The sequence below is a fragment of the Cryptomeria japonica genome, chromosome 7 (genome assembly GCF_030272615.1).
Source record: "Cryptomeria japonica chromosome 7, Sugi_1.0, whole genome shotgun sequence".
NCBI lineage: Eukaryota > Viridiplantae > Streptophyta > Pinopsida > Cupressales > Cupressaceae > Cryptomeria > Cryptomeria japonica.
In genome coordinates, this window is record NC_081411.1 from 651,437,610 (window position 1) to 651,461,624 (window position 24,015).

The window sequence follows — 24,015 nt, forward strand, 5'->3', positions numbered from 1 at the left end:
TTACTTTTTGTGAGATTTTTAAAGATATATGCGAGGTCCATGAGCCCCATGGTGGGTGCCAAAATGTGTTGACTTGAATTTCATCCTCAGAATGCTACCTGCAACAAGTTAGTTTCACAAAATACAAATGGAAATACTACAGGAAATCCAAACTCAACCAATGAAACTACATGAAATACATATGAAATAAAAATACTAATATTACCTTCATGGTTTATGTCTCATTGTGTCCTAACTCCATTGTTCCTGGTTGCAGATGGTGTGCTCTCAGACAATGCACTGATAGCTTCCAAGATGGCATATGAAGAATGGACTGATAACTAGTAGTTAACTGATGCTATGATATGCAATACTACATGATTATGCTAAAATTATTATGCTATATGATAATTTCTATTTGCTTCAAGATTAAATCTCACGGATGCATAAGTTTTGCATATGATTTGCTTGAAAATGCACTTCAAGTCTAACTCTCTCTCAACTGAATCTCTTGATTTTATAGACCTTGACAGGATGAGATGATGTGGCTTAGATCAACGGTCATGATCAGATCTGGAGATTTGGATGGCTGTGAGAAAAGGTGAAGGTTGAGAAAAAGGGGGAAGGAGAAGACAAGTGTCACTCATCTCACCTTGACTAGGTTGCTAACTGAGGGAATCTAGGGATGGTTGGAGAAGATTTAGGCATGATAGGACAAGTGGACTCAAGTCCTTCCTAAGATGTAGGAGGTGTTGGAGAGAATATAGAAGATGGTTATGAAATATGTGTACGTACACCATATTCATTAAATTTGGTGGTTGAAGATAAATGATGAATTAATATTTAAGAAATATTAATTTCCTTAGCCACATGTTTGATGAGTTGGCAAAGGGAAGATGAAGTGGAGATGGAAGGTGAGTTGGAAGAGGGGGATTAAATAATTTAAGAAATTATTTAATATTTGAGACTATAGGATAGGAGAATAGCTATTAAATATTAGATATTTAATTGATTGAAGGAGATAATTAAATATTAGATATTTAATTAACTTGGTTAGAGGAATAATTAAATATTTGATATTTAATTATTTTAGAGGAATAAAATAGATGAATTAATTAATAAAATATTAATTAATAGAAAGACATGAAATGAATTAAATAAATTAATCTTTTCAAATTAACTATTTAATAGAAGAATAAACATTAAATAAATATATAATATTTATTTAATCACTTAGCCAATTTTATGTGTATACAAGCTTTATTATGGCAATTAGGTTATGACAATCGAGGTATATGTTCGACCTGGAAAGTCATTGTATAAGTTTGCATGGAGATCAAACAATCGCAAACAAGGAATGCCCCAGTTCACACTAGACTCATAGTGTCCTCATATCCTTGGACAAGTCATAGCATTACTAAGAGACAATCCACAGACAACAAAGAAAAAACATAGGTGACAATACCCCATCCTCGCGTTTCTACTCAAAGACATCCTGGAGATAAAATCTCTAGTCAGAGACATCCTGGAAAAGCTAAAAGACATGTCACCAAAAAGATAAAAATCAAAAGAAAACCAAGACTCGACACCAACATCCACTATAGTCCTAAAGTTTAGTGTCTCTTGTCACTTGTATAAGTCTATTTGATTGCCGTCACAATGTTTGCCTTCACAAAAGGATAAGTAGCACTGAACCATAATGTTATCTGAGTCTGTTGAAAGATTTGATTTGTTGAAGCCTGTTGTTGCTTATGTCTTATTTGAAACTGGCCGAATCCATGAAACTGATACTTTATTGTGAAGAAGAATGGAACTTTATTATGGATCCATGATACAAGTGTTTCTTTATTGTGGATTGTGCGCAGATAGACTGAAGAAAATTGGAAGAAACTGTACTCCTTGGAACGTGGGATGCTCTTAGTGCCACACCCATCACTACACTTAGGATTTTCCTTAGCCACAGATAGGAGCTGATTTATTATGGATGGAAAGGGTGAAAAGGAGGGATTATTATGAGTGTATAACCAATCTTAGGTAGATCAATAACAAGCCATGATGGGAATGAGTAAGTTTATTATGGATGGATAGGTTGTGAGTGTGTGCAAAGTGAAAGGATGAGATGGAATCATGAAGGAGGGAGGAGAAATGTCTCTGCACATGGCGTCGGTGACCCGGTTTTCACCATGGTACTTTCTCAGGGCGCCACCAAAGTGGTTTTCACCGTTGGACAAATTTATCTCTCTTTATTTTTTTATTTATTTTTTATTTTTTTTGTATTTTTGAATTAGGACATTCTAAAGAGCTATGTGTAAAACCGGTGGAGGTGCATGCTGTTGATAGGATCCTCCAAAGGTTCACCCTCTGGGGTTGAGAGCTGATATGCACCAGATCCATAGGTTGTTGTGATGATGTAAGGATCAAGCCAATTTGGTTCGAACTTGCCCTTCTTCTCTCGGTCCTGTTGATTTTTAGGATTTTCTTTGATAACTAAGTCACCTACCTCAAATGTGTGAGGCTTCATGTTATGATTGTAGATGCATTGTTCCTTGACTAAATGATGTGTAGCTCCCTTGATTATCTTCCTTGATAAAGGAATTGAGATAGAGTTGCTAGCGTGTGAACTATGTAGGCCCATACACATGTCACCTAAAGAAGTTTGGGCATCCCTGATAACAAAGTCCTTTAAGGAAGCTCCATTAAGGGTCCATGATGTATCACTAGAAGGGAATGGATGTGTGAAACAAGTGGATGAGTTATGAAGGCTTGTGATTGCGAAAATAAGTGAAAGTAGGATGACATGATGGAGACTTAGGATCAACAAGTATTCTTTTTGACTTGAAATTTTAGAACTTTTGCCCCCAGTTATTTTTATATTAGGGGAGATCAACTCTTGTTCTTTTTGCTTTATAGGATTTTTATCTTTGACCTTGATTTTTTCAGAGTCCAATAGCTTTTGATTTTGATTTGGACTAAAGGACTTTTCTTTATTTTTAATTTTAGATTTTTCTTTTCAAAGCTTGATTTTTGATCTCCAATTAGTAAGGGTTTTTGTGATTCTTGTCAATCCAAGTCTGGGAGAGTGGAAATGGAATGAGTGGATGAAATGCTAAAGCAATGTGAGTTCTCAAGAGGGTTGGTGATATGCTCAATAGATTCTTTTTTGGAACCACTCTTAGGACTATTGATATCAAGAGCTGCTTGCACCACTAGAGGAGATTTGCATTTAGACTTAGTAGCCACAACACTAGGTGGTTCACACCAAATTCCTTGCAAATTGTTTATAGATTGTTCCTGTCGACTGAATACCTTAGGAGATAGTGGGAGTTGATCAACATGAAAGATATACTCACCACATCCCATGTCTTTAATCTTAAACTTTTCTTTGATCTTTGCTTGTTTTGATGTAGAAGGTTTTAAGGATTCTGGATCCACATATGTTGATGATGGAGTTTCTTCTCGATTGACTGGGATTGTTATTTCTGATCTAGGTCACAGATTGTTGCAATATATGAATGGGTTTGGATCAGCTTTGACGGTCACTTCAACTCCATTGTGTGGGAACTTGATACATCGATGATATGTTGAGGGAACAACTTTCATTTCATGAATCCATGGGCGTCTCAAGAGAATGTTGTATGTGAGATCTAGATCAAGGACTTGACAAACCACATCCTTAGTAACTGGCCCAACTCTGAGAGGTAAGGTGATTGTGCCTTTGGATGAGCGTTCCTCATCATCATATGCCTTGATGGTGATTGCATGTGTAGAATTCACAGCCTTTTCAAAATATCCCAATTGCTTAAGAGTATTAAATTGTCAAATGTTTAGACCGGCTCCTCCATCTATCAGGACTCATTTTATTTGATGTTTGTGTAGGAAGGATTCAATGTGTAAAGGTGCATTATGTGGTTGGCTTACAGAGGCATTGTCAGCTTCAGTGAATGTGAGAGAATGTGGAACGGAAAGGTATCCCACCATGGCTTGAAACTGGTCTACGTTTAGATCAGTGGGGACAAAAGTTTCTCTCAAAGTTTTATCAAGGATGGCTTTATGTGCGGGGGATATGCATAAAAGCTCATGCATGGAGATAAGCGCGGGTGGCCTCCCTAAATGTTATACCAAATCGTACTCAGGTTTGGTTGCTGAGGAAGCGGTGGTTTTAGTTGGAGCACCTTGCAGGATGACTTTACCTCAACGAGTTGTAACATTACATTCAGAAGAAGATCCAATGCCTTTTAGGACAACTTTGGGTCTTTGGGTAGAACTTTCAGGCATTTTTTCCTTTATGATAATGGTAGAGACATAATTGTCCATCGAAATATGATTAACAGTTGAATCATAGTTATAGGAGGATTTTGTATAGTTGGCTTGCTCATCTGTGGCTTTGGCTTTTCCCTTGTCATGTTTAAGGAATGGTTCCTTAAACATCTCATGTTCTTGATTGGATGAATATCCTTCGATCTCGATGTCACCTCTATCAATAAGATCTTGTATGATGTGTCGGCATTATGTGAACTGGCATAGCATTATGTGAACTGACATGAAGACATAATGATATTGTATGTTGTCATTGATGTCAATATGAGACATGGTGTGAACCGGCACATGTGATAGGTGAATAGAGAGAGGAACTGACATATGTATGAACTGGTTTATATGCCAAAGTAAAACGACATATTTGTTCAAGGTGAACCATCATGTAGTTATGGGAACTGGCACACGGAAGCATTGTATGACTACCGGTTGGTAGGTAGCTTCCACTTCAGGGTTTTTGGTTGGAGTACCTCAAGTCTGTGTGACTCAATCGATGATCTTCGTGTGATGAGTTAGAAGTATGATGGAGGACAGATCGTGTTGCCCCATAAGCTCTGTGCATGTGAAGGATCTTGCATGAAGAAGACTATTCCTATCTACCGCGGGAATGTGCGAAGTTTGTCAAACGGTGATAACATGTGATGGGTTATCAGTCGCCAAGAAATCGGTGGATAATGGATGATGGAGAATGTCTTGAGATCGATTCAAGATTGTTGCATTTAATGTAGTATGATTCAGCGGTCAAGATCGAACCGTTTGAATTGCTTAACCTAACAGGTTTAGGGTTTAGGGTTTTTGCCACCGACCTGTATGTTTCCTATAAGGTCAATGTTGTGTTTCTTTTTGAAGTTGTTGGCAAAAGTTGTGAGTGTGTATCCAAAGGAAGTGATACGTAATTCTTGCCAGACCAAAGGAGAGAAGAGATACCTGCAAAGTGAATGTGCAGAAGGAAAAGAGGAGCCTAAATAGATCTGCATTAGCATTGAGTGCTGTTAACAGATCATTGTAATTCCTGTTGATCTCTAACCACTTCAACAGTTGTAAAATCCCCTAACAGGGTAGCCTTAACTGGCTTGATTCAAAATCCCTTAAATCGGGTGGTCTTAACCGACTTCATTCAAATCCCTTAACCGGGTAACTCGAGGCTAATGAGTTCTGAGAAGCTAGAGAGCTTAGGAGATCCTTTCAACTATTGAGTTCTTGAAATCCTCTAACAAGGTGACCCTACCGGGTTTAACCCTTAACCGGGTATCCCTTAACCGGGTGATCCCTAACAGGATCGGTTCCTACCAGAACCTATTGTAATGTCCTTAACCGGACAAGGCTCCTAACAGAGCGGACTTCTAAAGAGTTCAAAAAGCAGCTTGTGGGTATTCATCCCCACCGTGGTTTTTCCCAGTTGGGTTTCCACGTGAAAAATATGTGTGTAATGTGAAATGCTTTTGTCTTGTGATGCTTTGTTTTACCTGTTAAGCACATGAAGGTTCTATGTTTTATGCCTGTCTATAAAACATATTGAACTCACTGTTGTGAAGATCTGATGGTCAGGTTTACCTGTTTATGCATGAGAATATAATAATACTGTAATATTGAGCTAAGAGGAAAGCTTATTGAGTGACCAGTTCATGACTGATTGAGCTGTATTGGATGTTACCGGTTGCACTCTATTTTACTGGTATCCCTGTTTTTCAGTCATTTGGAGTATTTGCTGTCAAACCAGTTTTGGACTGTATTTGTGCTTGTACTGATTCACCCCCCCCCTCTCAGTACCGGTTTGGTACTAGTGGTTCATCATTGAGTTATCAATTGGTATCAGAGCGCTCCAGGTCCTCTGTGTTGTAAGCTTAACCGCTTGAGGAAAAGATCCTAGTCAAATGATGAAGAGGGAAGGTCCAAAGTTTAACAGGGAAAATTTTGGTATATGGAAAGACAGGATGAAGATATTCATCAAAAGCACGGGTGTTCAACACTAGAGTTATGTTGAAAATGTATATGTTGTTCCTACTGGTACTCTCACCGATGACCAAAAGAGAGAGATACAAGAAAATGGGCAAGTCATGGAAGCCCTCATCAGTAGTCTATCTAACATTGAGTTTATTGATGTTCAGGACAAGGCAAATCCCAAAGAGGTATGGGATGCTCTTGAAAATATCTATGGTGGTGATGAGCATGTAAAACATGCTAAGGAAGAAAGCCTGAGAGGGAAGTTTGAAGACATGCAGATGGTTGAAGGAGAGACCATTCAGCAGTATGGAATAAGAATCAAAATAGTTGTTGGAGAAATAAAGAGTGCAGGTGGCAAAATAGAAGATTCCATTGTGGTAAGTAAAGTTCTGAGATCCCTGTTGTCGGTCTATGCAATAAGGGTTGTTGCTATTCAGGAGCTGAGATCAATTGACAAGTCTAAGGTGTCCTTGGACTCCATCATAGCCAAGTTGACAACCTATGAGCTGAATAGTTTTGATGGCAGTGTTCAAAAGACAAAATCAACTTTTAGAGCCTCTGCTATACCTTCCAGAAAAGGAAAAGAGGCTAGCACTAGTGGGGAACCTAATCAGAGCAGAGAAAGGAAGGATGAAGAGTTTCTGATGGAATTTGAAGCACTTCTTGCCAGGAAATTCTCAAAAGGAACTGGTAAATACAAAGGTAAGCTACCTTTGAAATGTTTCTCCTGTAACCGGATAGGACATCGCTATGAACTGTCCTAATAGTGACAACAAGGATAAGTCGGAAAGGTTCAAGAAATTCAAAGGAGGAAACCAGAGAAACTGTTTTGTGGCAGTTGATGAAGGTGTCATAGATGAGGAATCAGAAGATGAAGAGAATGAAGACATTGTGTTTGTTGTTGTAAAGGAAGATGTGGCAGACAAGAAGGTTCTTGTCTCCTGGTTTGATGATTCCAATGAGTGGATCATTGATAGTGGTTGTTCTCACCATATGACTGGTGACCGGAGCAAGTTTCTATCCTTAGAGGAGTATGATGGTGGTGTGGTTCGCTTTGGCAATGATGCACCATGCATGGTCAAAGGTAGAGGGTCCATCTCTTTGAATGGAAAGAGTAGTGCTGACAATGTGTACTGGGTTGATGGTCTCAGACACAACCTTCTAAGTGTTTCCCAGCTAAATGACAGTGGCCTCACTCTGCAATTCAAGAATGGAGTTTGTAGAATCAAAGGTAAAGATTGTAAATTGGTAGCCACCGGCATGCAGACTAAAGGTAACCTATTTCATCTGAATGCAAATATAAGTACATGTCTTATGGCTAAGCTTGATGATAGCTAGATATGGCATAGGAGATTCTGCCATGTGAACTTTGATAACATTGCGAAGGCTAGTAAGATCAAGGCAGTTAGAGGGTTGCCGATGCTGAGCAAACCGGATAATACCTTGTGTAGAGAATGTCAATTGGGGAAAATGTCTTCCTCAACCTTTAAAGGTAAATCTTTGACTGCTGACAACTTGCTTGATCTTGTGCATACCGATTTATGTGGTCCTATGAAAACTAGAAGTGTGTAGGGTGATAGGTACTTCATGATTCTCACCGATGACTGCTCAAGAATGATGTGGGTCACATTCTTGAAAGACAAGTCTGAAGCTTTTGGGAAATTCAAAGCTTTTAGAGAATTAGTGGAGAAGGAAAGCGGTAAAAGGATCAAGTGTCTCAGAACTGATCAAGGAGGGGAATTCACTTCCAGTGAATTCAACAAGTATTGTGAAGAATTTGGCATCAAGAGACAGCTGTCTGCCCCTCAGACTCCATAGTAGAATGGCTTAGCAGAGAGGAATAACCGGACGGTGGTTGAAGTAGCTAGAACCATGTTGATTCAAGGAAAGGTTGCTCACACCTTTTGGAGAGAAGCGGTGAGCACTGCAGTCTACACTATGAACCAGGTACTCATCAAAAAGGGTAAGGACAAAACTCCTTATGAGTATTGGACCAGTAAGATACCTGTGGTTAACTACTTTAAGGTATTTGGTAGCAAATGTTACATCAAGAGGAGTGAACATCAGGGCAAATTTGAAGCTAAATGTGATGAGGGAATATTTCTAGGATATTCCACCAAGAGTAAAGCTTTCAAGTGCTACAACAATAGGACTCAGAGAATTTTGGAAAGCATCAATGTAAGAGTTGATGAATCCTCTGAGAAGACTGAGGAAACCGACAGTGAGCAAGCTATAAATGAACTGGTTGCAACCTTCTGGGAACCGGTTGTCAGTCAACCGAGTACCAGTAACAGTGTTCCTGAACCGGTAAATGTTGATATTGATGAAGATGAGGATGAAGAAGAAAAGCAAGAAGAACCAGTTAAGACCATTCCTCGGTATGTCAAGTTGAATCATGATCCCAAGTAGATCATAGGTGATAAGGATGCAGGAATCCTTACCAGAAGAAAGATCAGAGAAAACTCATGTATGATCTCTGAATTTGAGCCTAAGTCATTCAAAGAGGCTCATAAAGATGAAGACTGGATCAAGGCAATGGAAGAAGAACTTGACCAGATAGAGAAAAATGGTACATGGTCCTTGGTACCCAGACCAGAGCATAAAAATGTCATTGGCACCAAATGGGTGTTCAGAAATAAGTTGAATGAGGATGGCACAGTGATTAGGAATAAAGCCAGACTGGTATGCAAAGGATATGCTCAAGAAGAAGGAGAAGACTATGGGGAAACCTTTGCTCCTGTAGCCAGATTGGAAGGAGTTTGTATGCTTCTTGCATATGCAGCTTTTAAGAGGTTCAAGGTATATCAAATGGATGTAAAATCTGCATTCCTAAATGGTGTACTTGAAGAGGAGGTGTATATTGAGCAACTAGATGGGTTTGCCCTATCTGAAGACAGTGACATGGTATGTAGGCTACATAAAGCATTATATGGTCTAAAGCAAGCACCTAGGGCATGGTATGAGCGCCTACATTCCCATCTTGTGAAGATTGGATTTGAGAGAACAAGTGAAGATAACAATATCTACTTGAAGTCTGAAGGAGATCAGATCTTGATCTATGAAGTTTTTATTGATGACATCATCTTTGGTGGAGATGACAAGATGAGTCATGAGTTTTCTGATGAGATGAAGAAAGAGTTCAAGATGTCACTCATAGGGGAGATTAAGTTCTTCATTGGACTGCAGATCCAACAGATGGAAGATAAAATCTTCATCACTCAGTCCAAATATGTCAAAGAGGTGTTGAAGACTTTTGGCATGGAAGATAGCAAACCGGTTGGTACACCGATGGTGACCGGTTGCAAATTGACAAAAGAGGATGATTCTGCACTGGTTGATGAGAAGGAATACTGATCAATGATTGGTACGTTGCATTATGTAGTGCATAGAAGACCAGATATTGCACATGCAGTTGGCATTACTGCAAGATTCCAAAAGAGTCCAAGAGAATCTCACTTGATTGCAGTCAAGCAGATTCTTAGGTATCTGAAGGGAACAGTTGACTATGGATTGTGGTACCCATACAACAATAATTTCAATTTGAAAGTGTTCACAGATATTGATTGGGCAGGTAATGTGGATGACCGAAAAAGCACAACCGGTGGTGCATTCTTTCTCGGTGGTAGACTGGTCTCATGGATGAGTAAAAAGCAGAGTTGTATCTCTCAGTCTACAGCGGAAGCGGAGTATGTTGCAGCTTTCATGAACTGCACTTAGACAATCTGAATGAAGCATGTACTGGAAGGCTTCAAGATCCCTGTATCTGAACTGGTAAGTATATTTTGTGATAACACAAGTGCTATCAATATATCAAAGAATCCGGTTTTACATTCTAGAACCAAGTATTTTGAGCTTAAGTATCATTTCTTGAGGGAAAAGGTTCAGAATAAAGAGATTGCATTGGAGCATGTGTCCGGTAAGGAGCAGTTAGCAGACATATTCACCAAGCCTCTCCCAAAGACAACATTTGTGCATTTGAGAGGTGAATTAGGGGTGTTTCCCCTTCAGGAGGTGAACTAAAAGTGATTGTTCCACATCAATCAGGTACTGGAAAGACAAATTTTTGGTTGATTGGTGTGTTGAAGGATGCTACTCCTCAGGGTGAGCAACATGATGAAATAGAGATGATTGTACCTCCACTTTGGCATTGTTGTCAAAGGGGGAGAAGGAGTGAAGCGAAAAGATATCTGTAGCAAATGAGGAGAATATGTGAAGCAAAGAAGATATCTTTTGTATATTTCCATCAATGCCAAAGGGGGAGATTGTTGGCATTATGTGAACCGGCATGGCATTATGTGAACCAACATGAAGACATAATGATATTGTATGTTGTCATTGATGTCAATATGAGACATGGTGTGAACCAACACATGTGATAGGTGAATAGAGAGAGGAACCGTCATATGTATGAACTGGTTTATATGCCAAAGTGAAGCAACACATTTGTTCAAGGTGAACCAGCATATAGTAATGGGAACTGGCACATGGAAGCATTGTATGACTACTGGTTGGTAGGTAGCTTCCACTTCGGGGTTTCCGGTTCGAGTACCTCAAGTCTATGTGACTCAATCGGTGATCTTTGTGTGATGAGTTAGCAGTGTGATGGAGGACAGATCGTGCTGCCACGTAAGCTCTATGCGCGTGAAGGATCTTGCATGAAGAAGACTATTCCTATCTACCTCAGGATTGTGCGAAGTCTGTCAAACGGGATAACACGTGATGGGTTATCAGCCACCAAGAAATCGGTGGATAATGGAAGATGGAGAATGTCTTGAGATTGATTCAAGATTGTTGCATTTAATGCAGTATGATTCAACAGTCAAGATTGAACCATTTGAATTGCTTAACCTAACAGGTTTAGGGTTTAGGGTTTTTGCTACCGACCTGTATGTTTCCTATAAGGTCGATGTTGTGTTTCTTTTTGAAGTTGTTGGCAAAAGTTGTGAGTGTGTATCCAAAGGAAGTGATACGTAATTCTTGCCAGACCAAAGGAGAGAAGAGATAACTACAAAGTGAATGTGCAGAAGGAAAAGAGGAGCCTAAACAGATCTGCATTAGCATTGAGTGTTGTTAACAGATCATTGTTATTCCTGTTGATCTCTAACCACTTCAACAGTTGTAAAATCCCCTAACAGGGTAGCCTTAATTGGCTTGATTCAAAATCCCTTAAATCGGGTGGTCTTAACCGACTTCATTCAAATCCCTTAACCAGGTAACTCGAGGCTAATGAGTTCTGAGAAGCTAGAGAGCTTAGGAGATCCTTTCAGCTATTGAGTTCTTGAAATCCTCTAACAAGGTGACCCTACCAGGTTTAACCCTTAACCAGGTATCCCTTAATCGGGTGATCCCTAACAGGATCGGTTCCTACCAGAACCTATTGTAATGTCCTTAACCAGACAAGGCTCCTAACAGAGCGGACTTCTAAAGAGTTCAAAAAGTAGCTTGTGGGTATTCATCCCCGGATGGTTTTTTCCAGTTGGGTTTCCATGTGAAAAATATGTGTGTCATGTGAAATGCTTTTGTCTTGTGATGCTTTGTTTTACCTGTTAAGCACATGAAGGTTCTATGTTTTAAGCCTGTCTATAAAACATATTGAACTCACTATTGTGAAGATCTGATGGTCAGGTTTACCTGTTTATGCATGAGAATATAATGATATTGTAGTATTGAGCTAAGAGGAAATCTTATTGAGTGACCGGTTCATGACTGATTGAGCTGTACTGGATGTTACCGGTTGCACTTTGTTTTACTAGTATCCCTGTTTTTCAATCATTTGGAGTATTTGCTGTCAAACCAGTTTTGGACTGTATTTGTGCTTGTACTGATTCACCCCCCCTCTCAGTATCGGTTTGGTACTAGTGGTTCATCATTAAGTTATCATGATGTTCTTCAAGCGATGGCAATTTCCTGTTTTATGTCCCTTGCTCTTGTGATATTCACAGTACTCATCATCATTCCATGAATTTGGTTTGACCTTTGGTTGAAATGGAGGATTGTCTAGAATTGTTATTATATTGTTTTCCACTAGCTTCTTGAAAGCCGATTCAAGTGGTTCTCCCAATGGGGTGTATTTGCTTCGTAGTTTTGAAGTTGTTTGAGTATTCACTTGATTGTTTGTAGAACTTGATCCAGAAAGAATGATTTTGGGTCTCACTGTGTTAGCATCGACAACACCATCATCTACTGTGTTCTTGTTCTTGTTCCAAAATTGTGGCTTGTCTTTTCCTTTAAAGTCCTCTTTGTTTTCTTTGAATATCTTAATGACTCCTTGTTCAATTAAGACCTTATCTATTGCTAAGCCTTTTTCAATGACATCCTTGAAAGTGGACAAACAAGCTTGTCTTAAGTCATAACCAATTTCTCTGTGGACATTCTGTGTGAACATCTCTACCATTTGTTTTTTGTGGAATTTCACAAGAGCATCTGCTGGCTAAATTCCTCCATCTTTGTAAGAATGATGAAAATGACTCCCCATCCTTTTGCTTGGTGTTGCACAAAGTGGTAACTGATATATTGGTCTCTATGTTATATGAGAAATGTTGTATGAAAGCTTTTGCTAGATCACCCCATGACTTAATTCTAGGTGGAAGTTGGGAGAACCATTCCATAGCTTGATCACCTAAGCTTTGTGGGAACAATCTAATCAAATATGTTTCTTCTGCTGCTACCTCAATGCAAGCTGTGAAAAGTTGTCTTATATGTGCCTTAGGGTCTCCTTTGCCTTTGTACTTATCAAACTTAGGTGTCACAAAATGTGTAGGAAAAGGAGGCATTGGAATGCTTTTGTCAAATGGATAGGGACATATGTCTCTCATTGTGTAAGCTGGCTTTGGTGTATTAATGTCCTCCATTTTATTTTGTAATTCCTTTATTTGCTATTCCAAATTGTTCTTAGCTAGAGATCGACTTCTTGGACCATATCCCATGCCTGAGCCACCAGGTGGAGGAAGAGGATACTATTGGTATTTTGGATATGTTGATATGGTTTTTTCATTGATGTCAACACTTGTCAACACTTGTCAACCTTATCAGCACTTGGAGATCTTTGGTTTTGTTCACTAACAAGTCAGTGAATTATGCACAATCACCGGTATTTGGTTCACCGTCAGGTTATGTTGTTCACTAGCACTTGGAATGACTTGGAGACTACTTGGTTATGTCAAAGACATTATTCAATCACTTGGTTTTGGAAATTTGGTTATTGGTTTGTTCGGGTTTGCATATTTGCTATTACCAACAAATAGGTCCAGGTTATGCACCGGCAAGCATATCTATTAAAGATCAGCACGACACATTATGGAGATGATTTATTATTATTGTAAATGCATTGAGCCGACATCATGCATCGGATATCGATTTATTTGTAATTGATTTTATTGTAATATCTTTTAAGTGAGCCACCCTATTCAATTGGTCTTAGGTTATGGTATAAATATAAGATCTCATTTATGAGATTGATATGCGATTTAAAAAAAGAATAGTAATAAGGTATATGCAAAAATAAGCAGAGATATACATGCAGACATCATTTGAAGGTTGAAGGAAGGTTTTCATGATGGCAATCAGAACTTAACCGGTACTAAATCCAGCATATGAAGATGCTATTTTGAGTAGTAAATTATCATTGGATTTAACCATCCAATTGTAGTCAGTGTGACTCTCATCTTGTGATTGAGAAGTGAGCTCTAGGCAGTTGGCTTTTCTGCATGTGCAGAATCCTTATTTTACACACATACTATCTGTAGAAGTATCATTTGATTGTGGGTAAGGCTTCCCACCATGGTTTTTCCCCTTACAGGGTTTCCACGTACAAATATTTGTGTTATGCATTGTGATGTTATTGTCTTTCTATTTCATGCATTAATCTTTACCGACACTGCAATTAACTGATAAAACTGTCTACCGGCATAAATTTTGGTTTACCGGTATTAAGCATTAAGTTTTGGTTAAGTTAATTTTGGTTGAATTTATTGGACAACTGATTCACCTCCCTCTCTCAGTTGTCTCCGGGACCTAACAATTGGTATTAGAGCCTAGTTCTCTTTTTGCAGATTTTTAACAGCTTGAGGAGATCCAATGTCTTCTAACTATTTCAGGAAGGACAATTCAAAACTTGATGGAACCAACTATGGCATATGGAAGATCTGGATGGAGACACATTTGAATTGCATTGGAAGGGACATATGGGATGTTACAAAGAATGGTTATACTGCTCCTACTCAAGGTCAACCTAATCCACCCAACTTGGCTAAAGATGAGGAAAATGATTGCAAAGAAAGAGAAGCACTTTTGAGCGCATTATCAGATCAACAAATCATGGGATTGTCAGATAGATCTACTGCTAAAGCTATTTGGGACAAATTGGAAACATTGAATGAAGGAGATTCCACAGTCAAAATTGCAAAACTTGAAAGCTTCTGGGTCAGGTATGAAAATCTGAAAATGGAAGAAGATGAAAGAATTTATGCTTTTATGGAAATAGTAAATGAAATTGTTTTGGGTATACAATGTTGTGGAGGAACCTTAAGTGAACATGAGATTGTTTCAAAAGTTTTAAGAGCTTTGCCACCGACATATTAAATGAAAGTTACTGCTATAAATGAATTGAGAACAATGCCTAATGCATCAGTATCTAGAGACACCTTGGTTGGAAAACTTTCAGCTTTTGAACTTGAGGAATTTGGTCTTGTTGCTACTATTAAGACAAATCTAGCTTTCAAAGCATCATCATCATCTGCAACATTATCATCATCATCTAAGAAATCTGATTGGAAAGCCTTCTATGCAAAAGAACTTGAAGATATTAGGAAGGAGAATGAAGAACTGGAAGAGCTTGAAGCACTATTTGCAAGAAAAATGCCTAAAGGTCCAGTTGGAAGTAAGTATGAAGGTAAAGCACCCTTTAAATGTTTTAACTGTAATAAGATTGGTCATATGGCTTCTAGATGTCCTAATAGACATGCAAGATTAAGAGAAGAAGCTAAAAGAACATATAAACCTAACCCTGATTATCAGAGATACACATTCAAGAAGAATAGAGACAAATCTTGTTATTATGCTGATGAAGGAGTTACTGATGATTTTGATGAGGAACCGACAAACAATGGATGCGATTTTGTTGCTATAACAGAAGATCAACCGACACCTTCTGTTCAACCAGTAGAGCAGGCCCTGGCAGCTAAAGTTGAAGATAAGGATGAATGGATTATTGATTCAGGATGTTCACATCACATAACTGTGATAAGAGTAAATTCTTAACCTTTCCGGATTACAATGGAGGTCTAGTGAGATTTGGAGATGATAAAGCTTGTATGATCAAAGGAAAAGGAACTATATCTTTTGATGGTAAGCACAATACTAATAATGTTTACTATGTAGAAGGTTTAAAGCATAATCTTTTGAGTGTTGGTCAATTAGTTGAGAAAGGATTTCAGTTACAATTCAAGAATGGTAAATGCAAAATCTTAAATAGAACTGGCTTGGAAATTGCAACCGGTAATCAGACTAGAGGTAATATCTTTCATTTGAACAACAATGAGAAATCATGTTTAATTGCACATATTGATGAAAGTTGGTTATGACATAAGAGACTTTGTCATGTAAATTTTGATTGCATTGTGAAAATCAGTACTACTAAGGCGGTAAGAGATTTACCTAAGATTGTTAAATCTCACAATCCGGTATGTAAGGAATGTCAATTTGGAAAGCAAGTTAGAGCCACTTTCAAGAGTATTCCAGAGAAGTCTAACAATGTTCTTGATTTATTTCATACTGATTTATGTGGTCTAGCAAGAACTAGAAGTATACAAGGAGATAGGTATTTTATGCTAATCATTGATGACTATTCTAGAATGTGTTGGGTTACTTTTCTCAGGGAGAAATTTGAAGTATTTGGGAAATTCAAACTATTCAAGGTGATGGTAGAGAATGAAACTGGAAAGAAAATCAAATGTTTGAGATCAGATCAAGGAGGTGAATTCACATCTAAGGAATTTAATACATTCTATGAAGTAAATGGGATAAGAAGACAATTATAAGCACCCCGGACACCACAACAGAATGGAGTTGTTGAAAGGAAAAACATAACTATCTTGGATGCAGCTAGAAGTGTGATATCATAAGAAAATCTACCTCATATATACTGGAGAGAAGTGGTCAATACAATAGTTTATACTGTAGACACCCAAAATTGTCATGTCTAATTAAATAAATATTTTATTTATTTAATTATCTAAGCCTAATTCTTCTATTAATTAAATAAATCCTTATTTATTTAATTAATTCATTTATCCTCTTCTAGCCTTATTTCTCATTTAAATAAATACATTTATTTATTTAAATTATCATTTTCCTAAATTAAATAAATATCTTATTTATTTAATTGATCCCACTTCTTCTATTAATTAAATAAATGTTTATTTATTTAATTAATTCATTAACCTTTTCTACACATGACACATGTCATTCATCTCTTAATTCATACACTTCCTACCTCTTTCATTATTTTACTATTTCTTCTACCTACCCTCTAATCTTAGCCGACCTCCTTTTACACCTCCCAATCTTATCCCTCCATTTCATATTGTGTCTTCTATTTAAGGAGATGCCTTCTTCACTATCAAACCCTAACTACTTGATCAATTGACTACACTACGATCCTACTTGCAACTACATTCCGTTCTTTGTTGAGCTCTTGTGCATATAAAATCTGAGAGCAAATATATCAAGCAAGATCAATGGAGATAGGAAGAATGGAGATCCAAACCCTATTGGACATGTGATGGTATAATCTTTGTGATTTCTTGTGATTTGCATTGTCTTAGGTAATCTTCATATGTTATGGTGGATCTTTGTTGTTGTTAGGCTAGCGTTTTGTGGTTGAATCCGTTTAGTCTTTCAATATTGTTATTATTGTTATCCATTTTCACCATATACATATACATTCAACCAAGTTCACATCAAAGGTGAAATCGGTAAGACCCCTCACGAATTATGGTTTGGTAATACTCCCACTCTTAAATATTTCAGAATATTTGGAAGTAAATGCTATATTAAAGAGATGAGTATATTGGCAAAATTAATCCTAGAAGTGATGAAGGAATATTTCTTGGTTATTCATCTAAGAGAAAGGCATATAGATGTTTTAACAAGAGATTGCAGAAAATTGTTGAGAGTGCAAATGTGAAGATTGATGAGCAGTTTAGAGGAAATTCAAGGTACATGGACTTTGAACCGACAATAGAGATAATCACAAATGAACCTACTGTGAATACAACGGTACAAAATGTTGATCCAGTTACTCCGACATCATCTGAAGATTCAACAGTTACTGAAGAACAACAACAAGTAAAAACACCTAGTTATGTAAGATTGAACCACTCCGAAAGTCAGATAATTGGAAATAAATTTCAAGGAGTTATGACTAGAGGAAGATTGGAAAATGAAGAGGTATGTCTTATTTCTCAAATTGAACCTACATCAATTAATGAGGCATGTGAAGATAAATATTGGATTAAAGCTATGGAAGATGAATTGGAACAAATTGAAAGGAGTAACACTTGGTCATTAGTTGCTCGGCCTAAAGACAAAAATGTAATTGGAACTAAATGGGTTTTCAGAAATAAACTTAATCAAGATGGTAAGGTAATCGGAAACAAAGAAAGATTAGTGTGTAAGGGATATTCACAGAAAGAAGGAATTGATTACAATGAAACCTTTGCACCGGTAGCTAGAATTGAGGCAGTCAAACTTTTATTGGCTTTTGCAGCACACAAGAACTATAAAGTATATCAAATGGACGTTAAAAGTTCATTTCTGAATGGAGATCTTGAAGAAGAAGTTTATATTGAACAACCTGATGGATTTTCTTTGACAGATAACAATGACATGGTTTGTAGGTTAAGGAAAGCTTTATATGGACTAAAACAAGCTCCTAGAGCTTAGTATGCTAGATTGGACAAATAGCTTTTGAAGCTTGGATACACTAAAGGTAATGCTGACAATAATTTATACTACAAAGTGACTAATGATGACATCTTGGTTATTGAAGTTTTTGTTGATGATTGTTGGCGACACATATAAAAATTTCCATTCTATATGTCGCCTTATTGAGTCATGTCCCCATCTGGTCCTTTGGTCGAGTCATGTGCTTTGAATTTCCCATGTAATCCAGCCTTTGTTGTTGTCTTTAAGTTTCATTGTGTTGAACTTGAACCTTGAACTTGAACCTTTTTGGTTCAAGGTTCAAAGTTCAACGGGCGTCGTATTAAAAGTTTTTTCCTCCCACGCAGCTTTAAGTCTTCTTTAGTTTTTGTTAGTATTTAGCATTGCTTGAACCTTGAACTTGAACCTTTTTGGTTCAAGGTTGAAAGTTCATGATTTGTCATGTTTATGTTTTTGTGTCGCGATTATTCCTCAAGATTCAGAGTTCGATGTTTAGACTTCTTGGAGATCATGTGACTTGTCATGAGGTGGCGGCGCAGATTTTAAGATATGATTAATGACGACAAAGAAGAGGAATATTCTTTCTTTAATGATTTGAAATCCGTCATTTATGGCAAGCGTGGCATGAAGATCTGTATTGTTAGATACAAAGTGACTTGGCATTAAATGCATGCTCGAACGCGATTATTTCAGAGTGAGGTCGCATGAGTGAAGAGTAATGAGGACAATTCGTGGTAATCATGGGTAAGATTTTCTCGACTTTTTAAATTGAGCAGTTGTCTTGTCGAGTTTGTCATTTGTGGATTTGTCTGGGTTGATTGGGGAAAAATCACGAGTTAAGCATGAGGCCCACTCTACTTAAATTAATGAACTCTTCTTCCCTTGTAAGTTCCTTACCAGAGCTAGGTGATACAACTTTAGTTCAATTAGATTTAGATGATTTCCTAGAAAGAATACGGAACCCAGCCACAGATTCTGTGATGAGAGATATTGCACAATGCGGTTTATTAGAAGCAGCCTCATTTCCCACAACTGCCCCTTGTCCCGAATTGCTTTTAGAATGTATGAACCACTATGATAAAGCTAACAAATGCATAAGGAAAAATAATGGTGAGGTTTTGTTGTCCATTCATAGACAGACGGTAATGGTTGCCATGGGTATCCCACATCGGGAACCCTACGAAGATTGGACTATTGGAAAATCTTATGGAATTTGTTCGGAGAAAAAGCAGTATTACAGAACTATTATTGCGCGAAATTGGCTTAGCGGGCTCAAGGTTGCCAAGACCCTTAACCCAAGAGCATTTGATTCCTGGAATAAGAGATTTGGTAATATTGTTGAGCAGAGTTAAGGGAAATTCACACTCCTATTGGGAAGACTGGATGTATTTCTTCATCCAGGTCACTCTAGACAAAAATCGGTTCATTGACTGAGGAACCGTTATTGCAGAAAGATTGCATGAGGGTTTGAGCAATTATCCTGGGATGCCAAATTTCTATATGTCTTCGTACCCGTTATATATGCTAGCTTGTGTGAGGGAGTGGCCTGGATTATTCCATGCTAAATGGGTTCAAGGTATTAAAATTTATGAGCATCACCCCCATTTGACTTTAAAAGGACATGTTGATAATTACCTTCACTGGAATGACATTTTTGCTGGGAGATTGACCTTTGAATTACAAGATAACTTTCATAGGAGAATGTCTGCAGAAGCGGTTGAACTAGTAAATCACTTCACTTACATAAGGGTTGGAGGTTTTAAAGGTGAACGCTTTAGGCTACCTAGATATATTTCGGACTCCTGTATTTTGATTGAAGTTTCCAGGAAGCTAGCTTATGTTGCAAAGGATTATGGTGAAGATTCTGACACAAGTGGAATTTTTCCTATCGATTTAGGCCATTACAATTGTACGTTTGTTTCTGATGCACTAAATCTTGAGTTAGAGTTTAAGAGATTTCATTTGAAAACCTTTGTGAAAAGGGATAACTTTGATAGTAAAGGTTTTATTGCCCAATATGTGAAAATGATAGTGCCTAATCAACATGTGCCCCAATTGGAGGATTATTGGGAGGATTGCCTAGATGAGTTTGAAGTGAGAAAGAGGAGTTGGTCCGGGTTGACTCTGAAACAGATTCATGACATGAAATTGCCAATGGATACCTAAGGTGTCACTACTGATAATGAAGATGTAATGGATTCAGAGTTTATGGAATGGATACATAATGAACCTCTCCTAGAAGTTGACTGGAGTAAAAAGATGGAAGATAGCGTACATGCACGCACTTTCAACATAATTCGCAAACAAAAAATTGGCTTAGGAGTTGCCGATTTCATCCGGCAAGGGCAACTAGTTCAAGAAACAAAAATGGAAAGAGGAAGATCGCAAGCAAAACTACTGTTTTAACTAACATCATTGTTTCTGTTGCAGGAAAAAGGAAGACAAAGATTAAAGAAGAAAAACTTGACACTGAAGAGGCACTTTCTATTGGTGGTCGGGTTACCAGGTCAAGGTAAAAGAAGAACTTTCAGCCACCTGCCGCTCATCTCATTCTTGATTTCGACACCGAGGAAGTACATTGTGATATGGAAACCCCTGTTTCCGATGCTGATAAGGTCTTAACTGATTCAGATGCTACTACCCAGGATTCACAGGTGCTTGATATCCGGTCTAATGCAGACACTGCTACATTGCCGCCTTCAAGAGGGCCTTCCCCTATGCAATCTAAGGAACTAACTCTGGCTCCTAAATGGCTAAATGACTCAATTACTAGGAAAAGAAATGTGGTGCCTATTTTGGTGTCGATGAAAGATGTTGTGAGTAAATGCCTAGGAAGATCCACGAAGCCTAAGCGGTTAAAAATGGAGTCTATGATTGGTTTTGACGAAGACACAAAGCATTGGACTACAGACATTGCTAAACCTACATTTGATAAGTATGCTACCACTACTTCATAGGTGGATTATACCATTGAGCGAGTTGATTTGGGGGTTGAAACTAGAGCAGTTGATGTGAAACATTTGGAGACTTCGACCAAACGAATTATCTCCCGTACTTGGAAGGATGAGAAGGACAAGGGTGAGTTGAAGAAAAATTTAATGCAAATGGCCCATTATATTCATGATTTGCAGAACAGTCTGTTGCCATTGTCTCAAAGCTCGGTGCCCTTTAGTTCAAAATCCCCAGGTAATCAGAAGTTCTTTGATGAGGTTCAATGAAACAAGATGATTGCAAAGATTTTCTCTGAATGGCTCACCTCGATCATGCATCAAGGAACCAATTACATATTAGATTTAGTCCAGATTTTCAAAGATGCTAATGAAGTTACCAAGGAGTTGGATGCCGACTTAATAAGACTAAATGGGCAGTGATTTCAAAGCAAATGCACGGCAGTCAACGTTATGGCTTGATGAATTTTCTTGCCGAAAGACAAGTGCTAGGGTTAAACGAGGATATAATATTTATATGCAAAGAAAGCATAAAGTGGCACAACCAAATCATTGAACATGGTTATAGTGAATCAGTCATCTACGAGGCAAACTAACAACCTTGAGGATGACCATGCAAAAGGATTTGCGCTGCGTAGATGTCCAATTGCTTAAGGAAGATAGCCAGACTTTGGAAGATACTGCAGAGATGATCAATCAATTCAACAACCACATTAAACAAATTAAAGTGGAGAAATCCTTGGCTGTGGAAGATTTTACGAGGATTTCCAAAGTGGAATAAATGCTCATAGTTTGTCTGGATCACTTGGATTCACACAGGGACGAAGTACAAATGGTGAAGAGGAAGAAAGAACTCTGGAAGCAAAGGGTAATACACATCAGCCTGCCGCATGTAACAGTAATTCAGGAGTTCTTGAAGGTGCATCGAGAGTGGAGTGTGGCAAAGGCGGTTATGGTGTCAATCCAAAATAATAACCAGGCAATCCGACTAAGACAAAATCAACAACATGACTAGCACTACTGGCAGTTGTTTGACAACGAGTCTAGTCATTTTTTTTAGTTTCAGTTATGCAGCTAGGGTAGTTTCTCATTAACTCTTTCGAGTTAATTTTATCTTTGGTTCAAACTATTGGTTTGGCGACCTATTTATATGTTTTGTAATGACTTTATAAGGGTTCACTAAGTTTTTGAAAAACTATCTCTTTAATTTTGTTGAATGACTTTGTGTATGTGGAAGGTGGATGATCCTCTATGAATGAAAATCTAAATGACAGTTATCTTTGACCTTGAATCTGTGTGCTTGATGTTTGAAATTTGGTTTATGTGAGAATCTATTTCAAGAAAAGATCTGTTATAACTTTCTATGTGCGCAAAAAATGACCAGTCAAATTCATCTTTTAAGCTTTTCATTTTGTTTTAGTGTACATGTGAAGTCTGTTGGCTTTATACAAAGAGTTATATATGAAACAATGCTTGTGTTCATTTGGTGTTGATTGGTGAATGCAATTACCTTTCTGTGCTTTCTGGTGAAAACTATAATATTGGTTGTGTGTAATTTGGAGCCGATTGAATATATATTAAAGGGAGTTGTACCTTAATTCAGAGGTTAATCAATATAATGATTTTCCAACTGTTTGGTAAAAGTTGTCTTTCATTTCTCGAGCTATAGTATATAAAGATTAAATAAATTGTGAGACAAATCTGTTTACCAACAAATTTTTGGCGACTCTGCTGGGGAGGAACAAGAACAATTGGTTTTAAAAAACAAGGTCGTCATTTCAGTGATACTTTTTTCTTTATAAATGGTGCTGCCTCACGAAGGGTTTTTACCTATTTTACAACCAAATTTAAATTGGGTGCAAGAAGAGCAAAGTAACATTATCTCTGAGTTAGATACTCTAGCCTGGAGACATAGAAGAAGTCGAGCTGAATATGATAGCATAAGTGCTTTCCTTGATGAAATAGAAAGAGAAGCAGACCATCCTATGATAATCTTTGAGAGGGTAATTGTTCCTAGGGTTTTCTTTATTCAAGTCCCTGATAATCAATTACAGAATCCCGGATGCTTGTTAACCTGATCGTTCCACACTGGACTCTAAGCCGTATACTAGATCCCAAAGAAGGGAGGAGGTTTTTGATCTTGTCTTTGAAGAGTTACAGAGCTTAAATTTTCAACCTACCTTCTCACCTCAACGAAGGGCAAGAAGTAGACCTCCATCCCCATTGTCGTCATCACCTGCGTCCTCAGTTTGTCTAGCTTTGATCCTGCACGGTGTTGTCTTGCTGAATACATTCAATCCGACCCCTCTTAATATCATACTCCCAATGGTAGCAAATAACCCATGGGGGGCTACTGTAGGTCCATTGAATTTAGGTTTGAATCTTAACCCCTTGCCAAAAGGTGCTAGGGATCATTTTCCCAAATTTTGTGGAGATGGGACGGTAACTGTTGATGAGCACCAGAATTCTTTTAGTGTAGCCTGTGGAGTAATAGCAGTTCAACACGAGGATGTGGCTGTCAGGTTGTTTGTCCAGACACTAACAAGGGTAGCAGCCGATTGGTTTTATCACTTGCAAAATAGTGTGATAACAACCTGGCAAGATCCGAAGATAAGATTTGAAGCTAGATTTAAGGTACCTGAGGATGAACATTCCGTCTTAGCCCAATTATCCCAGTTAAAAAAAGAAATTCCTGAATCTATGAGGGACTTTGTGGCGAGGTTTGATAAGATCTTGCACAAGATCCCAGTTAATCAAAATCCCTTAGAGGACAACCTTAAATGTTTTTTTATTAATTCTATGCCTTCTGAAATAAGTTTCCTGATTTGTAAGCAAAGGGTTGCAGATTTGAATGCCGCTAAAACTCTTGCAGTTGAATTAGAAGATG

The 24,015-nt window shown here is 37.9% G+C and overlaps 1 protein-coding gene across 1 annotated transcript in view; it reads left to right on the plus strand.

Annotated features, from left to right (window-relative positions):
* The window catches only part of LOC131856892 (uncharacterized), a 59,894-nt gene extending 39,198 nt beyond the window's left edge, over nucleotides 1–20,696 (plus strand). Inside the window, exon 6 of the mRNA XM_059208848.1 lies at nucleotides 20,611–20,696. Coding sequence (XP_059064831.1) covers nucleotides 20,611–20,696 — 86 coding nt within the window. The remainder of the gene's footprint in view (nucleotides 1–20,610) is intronic.
* Nucleotides 20,697–24,015: the final 3,319 nt, after the last annotated feature.